The sequence below is a fragment of the Coregonus lavaretus genome (genome assembly GCF_964263955.1).
Source record: "Coregonus lavaretus genome assembly, chromosome: 6".
In the NCBI taxonomy this organism is placed as follows: domain Eukaryota; kingdom Metazoa; phylum Chordata; class Actinopteri; order Salmoniformes; family Salmonidae; genus Coregonus; species Coregonus lavaretus.
Window position 1 is genome coordinate 45,498,749 of NC_139993.1, and position 16,052 is coordinate 45,514,800.

At 44.9% G+C, this 16,052-nt stretch overlaps 1 protein-coding gene across 1 annotated transcript in view; it reads left to right on the forward strand.

Moving 5' to 3' along the window:
• Positions 1 to 1,565: 1,565 nt before the first annotated feature.
• LOC311130280 (disabled homolog 1-like) overlaps positions 1,566 to 16,052 on the forward strand; it is a gene marked incomplete at both ends in the record, with an annotated part of 40,614 nt that continues 26,127 nt past the window's right edge. Inside the window, one exon of the mRNA XM_084163009.1 lies at positions 1,566 to 1,632. Within this exon, the coding sequence (XP_084019135.1) occupies positions 1,566 to 1,632 (67 nt within the window). The remainder of the gene's footprint in view (positions 1,633 to 16,052) is intronic.

Genomic DNA, 16,052 nt, shown 5'->3' on the forward strand with positions numbered 1-16,052 from the left:
TAGAAATAAATAGAAATAAAGAACAGTCTGTTAGAAATAAAGAACAGTCTGGTAGAAATAAAGAACAGTGTGGTAGAAATAAAGAACAGTCTGGTAGAAATAAAGAACAGTCTGGTAGAAATAAATAGACATAAAGAACAGTCTGGTAGAAATAAATAGAAATAAAGAACAGTCTGGTAGAAATACAGAACAGTCTGTTAGAAATAAAGAACAGTCTGGTAGAAATAAAGAACAGTCTGGTAGAAATAAAGAACAGTCTGGTAGAAATAAATAGAAACAAATAACAGTCTGTTAGAAATAAAGAATAGTCTGGTAGAAATAAAGAACAGTCTGGTAGAAATAAAGAACAGTCTGGTAGAAATAAATAGAAATAAAGAACAGTCTGTTAGAAATAAAGAACAGTCTGGTAAAAATAAATAGAAATAAAGAACAGTCTGGTAGAAATAAAGAACAGTCTGGTAGAAATAAATAGAAATAAAGAACAGTCTGGTAGAAATAAATAGAAATAAAGAACAGTCTGGTAGAAATAAAGAACAGTCTGGTAGAAATAAATAGAAACAAAGAACAGTCTGTTAGAAATAAAGAATAGTCTGGTAGAAATAAAGAACAGTCTGGTAGAAATAAAGAACAGTCTGGTAGAAATAAATAGAAATATAGAACAGTCTGGTAGAAATAAATAGAAATAAAGAACAGTCTGGTAGAAATAAAGGATATCTAGCTGAAGCTATTTTCATGCCTTAAAATAGGTAGTAGAGAGAAAAGGGAGAATAAAAAGAGAGGGGGAGGGGAGTGGGAGGGGGGAGGGGGGGATGTGCTGGAGGTTGCATTAGTGTCCTTTCTCCTTCCTCTCTGTCGCTCTCCTCTCTCTCCCTTCATTCTGCAGCAGAGTGATCATAATAGCAGTGATTGGAGTGACTCATACAGTACAGTACATCTCCAGCATGTTTCACTCAGATAAAGAATATTGTCAGCGGTTCCTGGCTTGCGTTTGTGCGTGCGCGTGTGCATGTGCCTGCTTCTCTTTATGTTCATGTGTTCTGGCTGTAGGAATGGTCTGTCTGTAGGAATGCTGTGGGTGTCCTGTGTTCCCCATTATGGACAAGTGTCAACTCACAGGCGACAGATAGACGAAGGGTACATAGGGGCATGAGGGGTTGAGGACAAAACTGTTAAGAAGGAGGGGGCAGGGAGGAGGGAAGGATGTCTAATCCCTCCCCTATCTCCTCCATAGTGTTCCTGGGAGAGCTTCTGTATTGATGTGCTGCTGCAAAATAATACATGTACTAACCATCTCTCGCTCCCTTTCTCTCCCTGTCTCCTCTCTTCTCTCTCTTTTTCCCCAGCTCTCTGTAAGTGTGTGTGGGATGTCGTGTCAGGGCTAGATCTCCTTCTTCTCCCATGATCCTGTGGGCCCATACACACACTCGGCGCCCACACACACACACACGGCGCCCCCACAAACACGCACGCAATCGACGCTGACGTTGTGAAGTGGACCCTCGTAGCCAGACCGGAGCAGAACCCGGATCGAACCGGCCGTTGGGCCGGCGGGGCGGAGCCTGATGATGTCAACAGAGGCGGAGCTACAGCCAGCTGTCAGGCCCAGCGTCAGGAGAGACTCCAGGAGGAAAGGTAATAATGCTTCATAACGGCTTCATAATGCTTCATAAGGCCTTCATGTTAAGTGTTACGGTGTTACGGTGCTTCTGTGTTAAGTGTTACGGTGCTGTCATTTGATTATTCATCTTCAGGTGCAAAGGCAGGTGTTGAGCTGTAGGTTACAGGTGTATGGGTACAGGTGTTGGGGCAGAGGTGATGCCAGTGTGTGTGTGCCCATCTCTCTCAGCGCCAGACAGGTACCCATGTGTCCTCACTCCCAGACCCAGCCCATCAGTCACACAGTGATTCACTAAACAGTAAGTGTCCCAAAGCGGGCACTCTGTCACTGACACTGGCACAACACTTTATGGATGTAAACACACAAATGCAATTGTATTTGTTCGAAATGTCTTCCACCCAGAGCCAGTCTGTGAACCCTGTAGAAACCGTGTTAGGGGATCAGAGGTAGGCAACCCTGTTCCTGGAGAGCCGCAGGGTATGCAGGATTTTGCTTTAACTGACCTGGAAGACCAGGTGTGTTGAATTTTGTGAGTTCAGTGATTGACTAAATTCAACACACCTGGTCTTCCAGGTCGGTTAAAGCAAAATCCATACCCTGCGACTCTCCAGGAACAGGGTTGCCTACCCCTGCTTTAGGGGAATGTGGAAATCTGTTGTGTTTTCCTATTTTCCTCCCGTGTGTGTGTGTGTCTCATAGGCCTGCTCTGCTCTATGAGCTCCATGTATTTTGAGGTTTCAGATCCAGTCTGCTCCTCCATATAGAGGACTGACCCAGAAACCTATTGTACACATAACCTCTCCACCTCTCCTCCTTTATCCTCCATCTCTATCTTCACCTCTCTGTCCCCATCTCTCTCTCTCTCTCGTTTTGTCTTCCTCTCCCCCCTCTCTCCCTATCTTTGTTTCAGTAGTGTTTTCAGGCCTAATAAATGAGAGCTGTCTACCCCCTCTCCCCCCGCCGGGCTGGTAGTTAGTATGCTGTTACAATCGCAGGCTGTCTCTGCTAGAGAAGGTGATAAAGCTGTTACAGTGGTCACACACACTTACATACACACATACACACTCAGGATGATAAGAAAACAGTGACAGTGGGACAGCTGAGGACCATTAAGCCTAAATGAGGGATCCCATGGCTACCAACATCACTGTGACTGCAGGCTGTTGCCTCATATCAATGGAGTGCTTCTCTCTTTCTGTTCCTAGCTCTCTACTGAGGAAACATTTAACGTATCTCTAATGTTCAGACCTCTAAATGACCTCTCTGTGTCTGACAGGAGAGAGGGAAAGACTGAGAACGAGAGAGAGATAGATAGAGAGAAAAGCCCCATAAGAACCTAATGAAAATAATTGTTGTGATGTGTGTGTGTGTGTATACCTGTGTGCCTATGTGATCAACTGGACCTCAAACCCTGGTCTCCTGCACACCACAAGACTAGGTTAGACTGATGAGCTAAAGTGTGTGTGTGTCTGTGCGCAGTGGTCTCCTCCAGACTGTTCATATGGTTGTTTGACCGCACCAGTAACTTGTCTCCATAGCAACAGTTACTCGCCGCACATAATTTCCACACATGGAAACGTCCTGTATGTCACACACATACTCTCTCACCCACACACACACCAATGATGCCTCTCTACCATGATGCCTCTCTACCATGATGCCTCTCTACCATGATACCTCTCTACCATGATGCCTCTCTACCATGATGCCTCTCTACCATGATGCCTCTCTACCATGATACCTCTCTACCATGATGCCTCTCTACCATGATGCCTCTCTACCATGATACCTCTCTACCATGATGCCTCTCTACCATGATGCCTCTCTACCATGATGCCTCTCTACCATGATGCCTCTCTACCATGATGCCTCTCTACCATGATACCTCTCTACCATGATGCCTCTCTACCATGATACCTCTCTACCATGATGCCTCTTTACCATGATGCCTCTCTACCATGATGCCTCTCTACCATGATACCTCTCTACCATGATGCCTCTCTACCATGATACCTCTCTACCATGATGCCTCTCTACAAGACCAACTCAACGCATTTTATGCACGCTTCGACAATAACAACACCATACCGTGCATGAGGGCCCCCACCGAACCAGAGGACTGGGTGATCTCGCTCTCCGAGGCCGACGTGAGTAAGGTCTTTAATCAGGTCAACACTCACAAGGCTGCGTTCCAGGGCGCGTTCTCAGAGAATGAGCAGATCAGCTGGCAGGTATATTCACGGTCATTTAAAATAAAATAAAATAAAATTTTATTTGTCACATGCACTGAATACAGCAGGTAAGGACCTTACCGTGAAATGCTTACTTACAAGCCCTTAACCAACAATGCAGTTCAAGAAATAGAGTTAAGAAAATATTTACTAAATAAACTAAAGTAAAAAATCAAATAAAAAGTAACACAATAAAATAACAATAACGAGACTATATACAGGGGGTACGGGTACCGAGTCAATGTGCGGGGGTACATGTTAGTCGTAGTAATTTTCAACATCTCCTTGTCCCAGTCTGTAATCCCCAAATGTCTTAAAGAGATACTTCGGTATTTTGGGATAGAGTCAGACAAACTCATGGATACCATTTTTATGTCTCTGCGTGCAGTTTGAAGGATGTCAATTCCATCCTCTCATAATAGTCCCGGAGCAAACTACTCACTTTCTGAGGTCCTTGGTCTGTGTGTTGTTATCTATATTCAGGGCAACTAGCCACTTTTGGTCATGGAGTGTATTTTCCGTAGTCTATTTCGAGAACACAAACTCTCACATCTTTCACAGCAAAGGATGAGCGAGCTAGCGAGGGAGGGAGAGAGAGAGATGGGAGGGGCACAGCCAGGCATAGGTAGGCATGTCAGCCACCAGGCAGACAGTCAGAACTGTGCATCGGTAATCAAAAGATATAGGCTATCGCAATGCAGTATTTTGCTATTTCTTGGCTTGCAATGTCTCACGCAAGTTCACTAAAGTAGGGGCTATCAATGAGTAAGTAGGCTGAGCTATTCTACACACAACAGACCAAAGACCAAACACACACTAGCGTTTTTTATAGAGAAGAGAAAGAGGTGCAGGCGAGGGAGAGAGAGGGTCGGGGCAGGCAGAGAGAGAGTCAGAACCGTGGCTATATCTTGGTAATCTGTATCTAGCAATGCCTCGTAAATTCACCAAAAGTATATTAAAGTATATATTAGGCTATCAGTGAATATGGCTAAGCTATTCTTCATAGTGCCAGTGAATTGAAGTTGAACATCGCCAAATGCATCAGTTTAATTAGACCTAAATGTGCAATAAAAAGTATTGCCTATAGCTTATTTAATGAAACTCTGGCTGGCTGTTGATATCCTAAGTCAGGGCTCTCCAACCCTGTTCCTGGAGAGCTACCTTCCTGTAGGTTTTCACTCCAACCCCAGTTGTAACTAACCTGATTCAGTTTATCAAGCAGCTAATTATTGAATCCGATGCGCTAGATTAGGGTTGGAATGAAAACCTACAGGATGGGAGCTCTCCACGAACAGGGTTGGAGAGCCCTGTCCTAGGCAGTAGATCGCAAAGCAGCATCCCCGCTAAACTTTTTGGAAATGGCAAGTTCACTTTCTCATCCATAAACACAGTCAAGCGCAAATACGGTTCAGCAGCTCAAATCAGATGGATGTGGGGCATTGTTATTAGGAAGGACGTCTACCATGGATGGATCGCTAAAATAATGATTATGATCACACTTCCTCAATTTAAATATTATGGGTAGACCTATACATTTAGCAGCCAAGCACGAGTTATCAGTTATCAATAATTACAAAACCAACGTCTCTAGTAATACCGTCTGAATAGAGCTAGAACAAGGAAAATAATAGGCTTATCAGTGTAGAGTGCGCCGCATCATCCCATGGGATCCGTCAAGGCTGCACACAGCAGAAATATCACTGAAATATTCGAGTTCCTACACATCACCTTCTATATTAAAACAAAATAGGCCTTTTATAGGCAAATGGGCAGCATCATGCTCATGTCAGTCCTCTAGAACGCAAATGTAGTCTTCCTAGTAGGACTTTGCAATAATGAGATGGTGTGTATGTGTGTGCGCATCCGTTTCAGCGTGTTTTGGGAGTCTAGCAAGAGTCAACTCCTTTCGACTCTAATAAAAAATCCTGGAGTCATGCACCACTATAGCCAGCTGTGTTGACACTTGCGCACAGCCTAACCTTGCGCCCACCATCACAGCGGATGAATGAAATGCGTTAAAAAACAATAAATCCAAAAATAAATGTTTTTCAAATAATCAACTATAATCAAAATATTATTATTTCATATATACTTGTAAAGAATACTTAGAGTACCAAGTGCTAACCACCCAGCTTTGGAGTAGTTCGGAGGTCTATTTCCCTGCTTTTGAGAGGAGCTGGCTAGTAGATACCCATAGACTTCCAGCAGTTGGGTTAAAGTAACCATATGCTACCTTCAACTTCCTTCAAACTGCACGCAGAGACATAAAAATGGTATCCATGAGTTTGTCTGACTCTGGGTATAAAGGAAATTACCCAATCTCACAATACCGAAGTATCCCTTTAAGATGACTACCGTCATTCATGTTCCCAAGAACGCTAAGGCTTCATGCCACAATGACTACTGCCCTGTAGCACGCACATCTATAATCATGAAGTGCTTTGAAAGGCTGGTTATGGCACACATCAACTCCATCATCCCAGACACCCAGACATACCGCCCCAACAGATCCATAGACGACGCAATCTCAATAGCACTCCAGACTGCCCTCACCCACCTAGATAAGAGAAATACCTCTGTGAGAATGCTGTTAGTTGACTATAGCTCAGCGTTCAACACCATTGTCCCCTCCAAGCTCGTCACCAAGCTTAGGACCCTGGGACTGAACACTTCCCTCTGCAACTGGATCCTGGACTTCCTGATGGGCCGACCCCAGGTAGTGAGGGTAGGCAACGTCACCTCCGCCGCGATGACCCTCAACACAGGCTCCCTCAGGGTTGCGTGCTTAGTCCCCTCCTGTACTCCCTGTTCACCCACGACTGCGTGGCCACGCATGACTCCAACACCATCAAGTTTGTTGATTTCACAGTGGAGCGGGTTGAACGCTTCAAGTTCCTCGGGGTCCAAATCACTAAGGACTTAAAATGGTCCACACACACGCGCACAGTCGTGAAGAAGGCGCAACAACAACCTTAACCCTATACATATCTACCTCTATCACTCCAGTATCCCTGCACATTGTAAATATGGTACTGGAACTGACCCTGGAACTGACCATGTATATAAACTCAGCAAAAAAAGAAACATCCCTTTTTCATGACCCTGTCTTTCAAAGATAATTTGTAAAAATCCAAATAACTTCACAGATCTTCATTGTAAAGGGTTTAAACACTGTTTCCCATGCTTGTTCAATGAACCATAAACAATGAATGAACATGCACCTGTGGAACGGTCGTTAAGACACTAACAGCTTACAGACGGTAGGCAATTAAGGTCACAGTTATGAAAACTTAGGACACTAAAGAGGCCTTTCTACTGACTCTAAAAACATCAAAAGAAAGATGCCCAGGGTCCCTGCACATCTGCATGAACGTGCCTTAGGCATGCTGCAAGGAGGCATGAGGACTGCAGATGTGGCCAGGGCAATAAATTGCTATGTCCGTACTGTGAGACAGCGCTACAGGGAGACAGGACGGACAGCTGATCGTCCTCGCAGTGGCAGACCACGTGTAACAACACCTGCACAGGATCGGTATATCCGAACATCACACCTGCGGGACAGGTACAGGATGGCAACAACAACTGCCCGAGTTACACCAGGAACGCACAATCCCTCCATCAGTGCTCAGACTGTCCGCAATAGGCTGAGAGAGGCTGGACTGAGGGCTTGTAGGCCTGTTGTAAGGCAGGTCCTCACCAGACATCACCGGCAACAACGTCGCCTATGGGCACAAACCCACCGTCACTGGACCAGACAGGACTGGCAAAAAGTGCTCTTCACTGACAAGTTGCGGTTTTGTCTCAACAGGGGTGATGGTCGGATTTGCGTTTTTCGCCGAAGGAATGAGCGTTACACCGAGGCCTGTACTCTGGAGCTTGATCGATTTGGAGGTGGAGGGTCCATCATGGTCTGGAGCGGTGTGTCACAGCATCATCGGACTGAGCTTGTTGTCATTGCAGGCAATCTCAACACTGTACGTTACAGGGAAGACATCCTCCTCCCTCATGTGGTACCCTTCCTGCAGGCTCATCCTGACATGACCCTCCAGCATGACAATGCCACCAACCATACTGCTCGTTCTGTGCGTGATTTCCTGCAAGACACGAATGTCAGTGTTCTGCCATGGCCAGCGAAGAGCCCGGATCTCAATCCCATTGAGCACGCCTGGGACATGTTGGATCGGAGGGTGAGGGCTAGGGCCATTCCTCCCAGAAATGTCCGGGAACTTGCAGGTGCCTTGGTGGAAGAGTGGGGTAACATCTCACAGAAAGAACTGGCAAATCTGGTGCAGTCCATGAGGAGGAAATGCACAGCAGTACGTAATGCAGCTGGTGGCCACACCCGATACTGACTGTTTTGATTTTGACCCCCACTTTGTTCAGGGACACATTATTCAATTTCTGTTAGTCACATGTCTGTGGAACTTGTTCAGTTTTTGTCTCAGTTGTTGAATCTTGTTATGTTCATACAAATATTTACACCTGTTAAGTTTGCTGAAAATAAACGCAGTTGACAGTGAGAGGACATTTCTTTTTTTGCTGAGTTTAGCTTATTACTTTCTCTTGTTCTTCTTATTTCTTATTTCTATTTCTTGTGTTTTTGTTCTACCTTACATCATTTTTTTGTACTACATTGATATTGATTACTGCATTGTTGGGTTTAGAGCTTGCAAAAAAGGCATTTCACTGTACTTGTGCATGTGACATTAAAACTTTAACACACACTGTCTCGCACACACAGACACAGACACAGATTGCGGAGATGATATTACCCCCACAGAGATGATATTACCCCCACAGAGACGATATTACCCCCACAGAGACGATATTACCCCCACAGAGACGATATTACCCCCACAGAGACGATATTACCCCCACAGAGACGATATTACCCCCATTTCATGTGTACTTTTCTCCTTCCCTCCCTCCTTCTCTCCATCCCTCCATCCCAGGACCCTGCAGGGAGAATGAAGGTTCCTAATGACAGACAAGAAAGAGCGGGATGACAGACTTTGTGTTTCTTTGTTTGTTTTTGTGAGAAAAATGGGAGGATGAAACAGTCTTTTGTTGTAACAGATGTCCAGTCTTTATAAAAACAATGTTTTTCTTTGTTTCACTTTTTGTTTAGAACAATATAAACGTTTGTTTGGTAACTGTGTAGCTGAATAGTTTGAGAACTATTGAGCCTACTGAGGGAGGTGGAGGGAGTGAGGGAAAGAGAGATCAGTGAAAGAGACTCCATATTGACAGGAACAGTCAGACAGACATTCAGACAGACAATTAAAACTCTATTCTGAGCTCAGACCGAACTCCCCTTCTGGCCTGCGAAAGTTTTGGCTTTACAAAGTGACCTTGTCATAGTGGTGGTATTGGTTGGGCAGTGTGGACAGTTCTGTCCCTGAAGTGTCTCCACTCTAATGTGTTCTTTGTTTTCTGTCAGAGGGGATGGCCTCAGGACACACTCACACACTCACACACACTCACACACTCACACACACACACACACACACACACACACACACACACACACACACACACACACACATACGGCAGGTAGCCTAGCAGTGTTTGGCCAGTAACTGAAAGGTCGCTGGTTCGTATCCCTGAGCCGACTAGGTGAAAAATCTATCGATGTGACCTTGAGCAAGGCACTTAACACTAATTGTTCCTGTAAATCTCTCTGGATAAGAGCGTCTGCTAAATGACGTAAATGTCACTGTGACCTCTCATCCTCTCTCCTTCACAGCTCTTTATCACCCCTTTGACCTGGCTGACAGGGGCAAGTTCTTGAGACCTGAGGTGTGTGTGTGTCCGGAGGTCTGCGGCCATCCCCTCTGACAGAAAACAAAGAACCACAGTGACCACATCCCCTTAGTGGCTCATTTTAGCACTCTACATATAATATGAATATACAACACATACAGTAAAAATAGCATGGATATATATAGGGAGTAGAAAATAACATGGATATATATACAGGGAGTAGAAAATAGCATGGCTATATATAGGGAGTAGAAAATAGCATGGCTAAATATAGGGAGTAGAAAATAGCATGGCTAAATATAGGGAGTAGAAAATAGCATGGCTATACAGTGGGGAAAAAAAGTATTTAGTCAGCCACCAATTGTGCAAGTTCTCCCACTTAAAAAGATGAGAGAGGCCTGTAATTTTCATCATAGGTACACGTCAACTATGACAGACAAAAAAAAAAAAAAAATCACATTGTAGGATTTTTAATGAATTTATTTGCAAATTATGGTGGAAAATAAGTATTTGGTCACCTACAAACAAGCAAGATTTCTGGCTCTCACAGACCTGTAACTTCTTCTTTAAAAGGCTCCTCTGTCCTCCACTCATTACCTGTATTAATGGCACCTGTTTGAACTTGTTATCAGTATAAAAGACACCTGTCCACAACCTCAAACAGTCACACTCCAAACTCCACTATGGCCAAGACCAAAGAGCTGTCAAAGGACACCAGAAACAAAATTGTAGACCTGCACCAGGCTGGGAAGACTGAATCTGCAATAGGTAAGCAGCTTGGTTTGAATAAATCAACTGTGGGAGCAATTATTAGGAAATGGAAGACATACAAGACCACTGAAAATCTCCCTCGATCTGGGGCTCCACGCAAGATCTCACCCCGTGGGGTCAAAATGATCACAAGAACGGTGAGCAAAAATCCCAGAACCACACGGGGGGACCTAGTGAATGACCTGCAGAGAGCTGGGACCAAAGTAACAAAGCCTACCATCAGTAACACACTACGCCGCCAGGGACTCAAATCCTGCAGTGCCAGACGTGTCCCCCTGCTTACGCCAGTACATGTCCAGGCCCGTCTGAAGTTTGCTAGAGTGCATTTGGATGATCCAGAAGAGGATTGGGAGAATGTCATATGGTCAGATGAAACCAAAATATAACTTTTTGGTAAAACTCAACTCGTCGTGTTTGGAGGACAAAGAATGCTGAGTTGCATCCAAAGAACACCATACCTACTGTGAAGCATGGGGGTGGAAACATCATGCTTTGGGGCTGTTTTTCTGCAAAGGGACCAGGACGACTGATCCGTGTAAAGGAAAGAATGAATGGGGCCATGTATCGTGAGATTTTGAGTGAAAACCTTCCATCAGCAAGGGCATTGAAGATGAAACGTGGCTGGGTCTTTCAGCATGACAATGATCCCAAACACACCGCCCGGGCAACGAAGGAGTGGCTTCGTAAGAAGCATTTCAAGGTCCTGGAGTGGCCTAGCCAGTCTCCAGATCTCAACCCCATAGAAAATCTTTGGAGGGAGTTGAAAGTCCGTGTTGCCCAGCGACAGCCCCAAAACATCACTGCTCTAGAGGAGATCTGCATGGAGGAATGGGCCAAAATACCAGCAACAGTGTGTGAAAACCTTGTGAAGACTTACAGAAAACGTTTGACCTGTGTCATTGCCAACAAAGGGTATATAACAAAGTATTGAGAAACTTTTGTTATTGACCAAATACTTATTTTCCACCATAATTTGCAAATAAATTCATTAAAAATCCTACAATGTAATTTTCTGGAGAAAAAAAATCTCATTTTGTCTGTCATAGTTGACGTGTACCTATGATGAAAATTACAGGCCTCTCTCATCTTTTTAAGTGGGAGAACTTGCACAATTGGTGGCTGACTAAATACTTTTTTTCCCCACTGTATATATGGAGTAGAAAATAACATGGCTATATATAGGGAGTAGAAAATAACATGTATATAAATAGGGAGTAGAAAATAACATGGATATATATAGGGAGTAGAAAATAACATGGCTAAATATATGGAGTAGAAAATAACATGGCTAAATATAGGGAGTAGAAAATAGCATGGCTAAATATATGGAGTAGAAAATAACATGGCTAAATATAGGGAGTAGAAAATAACATGGGGGGGCCAGTATGAAAAAAAAAATATATATATATCAAATAATAATGTATGCACTCACTTAACTGTAAGTCGCTCTGGATAAGAGCGTCTGCTAAATGACTAAAATGTAATGTAAATATGGAGTAGAAAATAACATGGCTAAATATAGGGAGCAGAAAATAACATGGATATATATACAGGGAGTATTTACATTTTTACATTTTAGTCATTTAGCAGACGCTCTTATCCAGAGCGACTTACAGTTTGTGAATACATATATATATATATTTTTATACTGGCCCCCCGTGGGAATCGAACCCACAACCCTGGCGTTGCAAACGCCATGCTCTATCAACTGAGCTACATCCCTGCCGGCCATTACCTCCCCTACCCTGGACGACGCTGGGCCAATTGTGCGCCGCCCATGAGTCTCCCGGTCGCGGCCGGCTGCGACAGAGCCTGGATTCGAACCAGGATCTCTAGTGGCACAGTTTACACTGCGATGCGGCGCCTTAGACCACTGCGCCACTCAGGAGAGTACCAGTACCAAGTTGATGTGCAGGGGTACGAGTTTATTGAGGTAGCTATGTACTGTACATATAGGTAGGGGTCAAGTGACTAGGTAACAGCGTATGTGATGAGTATGAAAGTGTGTATGAGTGTGTGTGTGGCATCAGTATGCATGTGTGTGCATGTTATGTGAGTGTGAGCGTATGCAGTGTGTGTGTGTTTGTGGTGTAAGTATGTGTGAGTGTGTGGGTAGAGTCCAGTGTGTGTGCATAGAGTCAATGCAAGAGAGATGATAGAATCAACCAAAATGAGTTCCCATACACAATCCTGACAAAAACACTTTAGTATTTGATGTAGTTGTTATCCAGTCCCCAGTAAAAGTCTGAGCTATAGCACTGGGGATCATCCATACGAGAGTAGCTTCACTTTAACAACAGCTACAGTAATGTTCCTGACTGGGTTAAACAACACTGTCAGCCTGCTGAGATACTGTTAAGCCTAGGCAATGTCATTTTTCCTATTCATATTAGACATCTTTGTTGTATTGTATTGGGTTGGGTTGTTCCTTTCATGTCCCTCTTTCTCTCTCTCCTCTCCCACTTATCTCTCTCCCTCTCTCTCTCTCCTCTCCCACTTATCTCTCTCCCTCTCTCTCTCTCTCTCTCTCTCTCTCTCTCTCTCTCTCTCTCTCTCATCCCTCTCTCTTTCCTCTCTCATCCCTCGCTCTCTTTCCTCTCTCATCCCTTGCTCTCGTTCCTCTTTCCCTCTCTATCACTCTCTCTCTCATCCCTCTCTCTTTCTCCCCCCCCCCCCCCCCCCCTCTCTCTCTCTCTCTCTCTCTGTGTGACAGATGTGATGGAGGATTCTTTCATTAGTTGTGTTATAGGCACAGCAGGTCACAGCCGCAGCAGACATTTAATTACACCACGCAAAACCACACACACACACACACACACACACACACACACACTCTAACTGTGGATTAATTCAGCTGTGACAGGAAAGGCTGTGATGGAGCATGGTAATAATATAAACCACTCAGCAAGCAAACTAACCCCAGAGCTACATATCTACCTCTCCCTACCTCCCCCTTTCTCTCACACTCTCTCTGTCTACCTCTCCCTACCTCCCCCTTTCTCTCACACTCTCTCTGTCTACCTCTCCCTACCTCCCCCTTTCTCTCACACTCTCTCTGTCTACCTCTCCCTACCTCCCCCTTTCTCTCACACTCTCTCTGTCTACCTCTCTTGGCATTTCATTTCACTCACATGCCGGGGAGACATTCTAAAGGAAGGTGGTGGTGTTGTACTTATGTGTGCGTGTGAGCGAGTGTGAGCTGTGTGCATGCCTATACAGTGGCGTGAAAAAGTATTTGCCCCCTTTCTGATTTTCTCTATTTTTGCATATTTCTGATACTGAATTTTTATCAGATCTTAAACCAAAACCTAATATTAGATAAAGGGAACCTGAGGTTCTTACTGTGGAATGCAGTGTTTGGTTTTCGCCAGGAATAATGGGACCCATGTCATCCAAAAAGTTGACTCAAGTTTCCCAGAAAGCACCTGGAAGCACCTGGATGATCATCAAGACTCTTGGAAGAATGTTCTATGGACAGATGATTCAAAAGTGTAACTTTTTGGACGACATGGGTCCCATTATGCCTGGCGAAAACCAAACACTGCATTCCACAGTAAGAACCTCTGTCAAGCATGGTGGTGGTAGTGTGATGGTTTGGGGATGCTTTGCTACCTCAGGACCTGGACCCCTTGCCTTAATAGAAAGAACCATGAATTCTGCTCTATATCAGAGAATTCTACAGGAGAATGTCAGGCCATCCGTCTATGAGCTGAAGCTGAAGTGCAGCTGGGTCATGCAGCAAGACAATGATCCAAAACACACAATCAAGTCTACATGAAAATGGCTAAAATTAAAACAACACATTTCAAGTTTTGGAATGGCCTAGTCAAAGTCCAGACCTAATCCCAATTTAGATATTGTGGCAGGACTTGAAACGAGCAGTTCATGCTTGAATTCCCACAAATGTTGCTGAGTTACAGCAGTTCTGCATGGAAGAGTGGGCCAAAGTTCCTTCACAGCAACGTGTGAGATTGATCAACAACTACAGGAAGCATTCGGTTGGAGTCATTACAGTGTTGCATAACATAATAAATGAAATAAGTATGAAATTGTATTTAACATTAGGTTTTGGTTGAAGATCTGATATGGGTGGTCCTCTGTAGCTCAATTGGTATGGCGCTTGTAATGCCAGGGTAGTGGGTTTGATCCCCGGAACCACCCATACGTAAAAATGTATGCGCACATGACTGTAAGTCGCTTTGGATAAAAGCATCTGCTAAATGGCATATTATATTATATTATAACATTCAGTATAGAAAATATGCTAAAGTAGAGAAAATTAGAAAGGGGGCAAATACCTTTTCACGGCACTGTATGTTCTGTTGGTCTGTAAGTGACAGCCAGTCATAGTGGCCAAAAAAAATGGGTGTCAGGTAGTTTAGAGGTTACAGAGCAACTAAAGGATTGGCGGTGTGCAAGACACTTAACCCCTAAACCCCTGGTCCCAATGCTTCCTGCCTGCCTTTCGTATGTGGGCGGTGCCTTTAATCTCAGGGTGTTGGAACAGGGTTAAGGTCCTGAGACAGCTGAAAGAGAGATCAGTCTAAACACTCCTCCCCTGAGGATCTTGCTCTCTCTCTCACTCTCCTTCTCTCTCCCTCTCTATTGTCTGAGAGGAGTACTCTATTCAACACAGGAGATAACATAGAGAAAGGAGCAAGGACAACACACACACACATACACACTAGTACACACATTCAATATACACACACACACACACACAGAGACAATAGAGAGCATGTGGAGAGAGGGGAAACACAGAAAGAGAGGAGATAAGAACTAAATGTCATGCCATCATTCGATATAATGGGGAGGAAGAGAGAATGGGGAGGAAGAGAGATAATGGGGAGGAAGAGAGAGAGAATGGGGAGGGAGAGGGAGAATGGGGAGGAAGAGAGAGAATGGGGAGGAAGAGAGAGAATGGGGAGGAAGAGAGAGAATGGGAGGAAGAGAGAGAATGGGGAGGAAGAGGGAGAATGGGGAGGAAGAGAGAGAATGGGGAGGAAGAGGGAGAATGAGGAGGAAGAGAGAGAATGGGGAGGAAGAGGGACAATGGGGAGGAAGAGAGAGAATGGGGAGGAAGAGGGACAATGGGGAGGAAGAGAGAGAATGGGGAGGAGGAGGGACAATGGGGAGGAAGAGGGAGAGAATGGGGAGGAAGAGGGACAATGGGGAGGAAGAGGGACAATGGGGAGGAAGAGGGAGAGAATGGGGAGGAAGAGGGAGAATGGGGAGGAAGAGAGAGAATGGGGAGGAAGAGAGAGAATGGGAGGAAGCGGGAGAATGGGGAGGAAGAGAAAGAATGGGGAGGAAGAGGGAGAATGGGGAGGAAGAGGGAGAATGGGGAGGAAGAGAGAGAATGGGGAGGAAGAGGGAGAATGGGGAGGAAGAGAGAGAGAATGGGGAGGGAGAGGGAGAATGGGGAGGAAGAGAGAGAATGGGGAGGAAGAGGGAGAATGGGGAGGAAGAGAGAGAATGGGGAGGAAGCGGGAGAATGGGGAGGAAGAGAGAGAATGGGGAGGAAGAGGGAGAATGGGGAGGAAGCAGGAGAATGGGGAGGAAGAGAGAGAATGGGGAGGAAGAGGGACAATGGGGAGGAAGAGAGAGAATGGGGAGGAAGAGGGACAATGGGGAGGAAGAGGGAGATAATGGGGAGGAAGAGAGAGAAT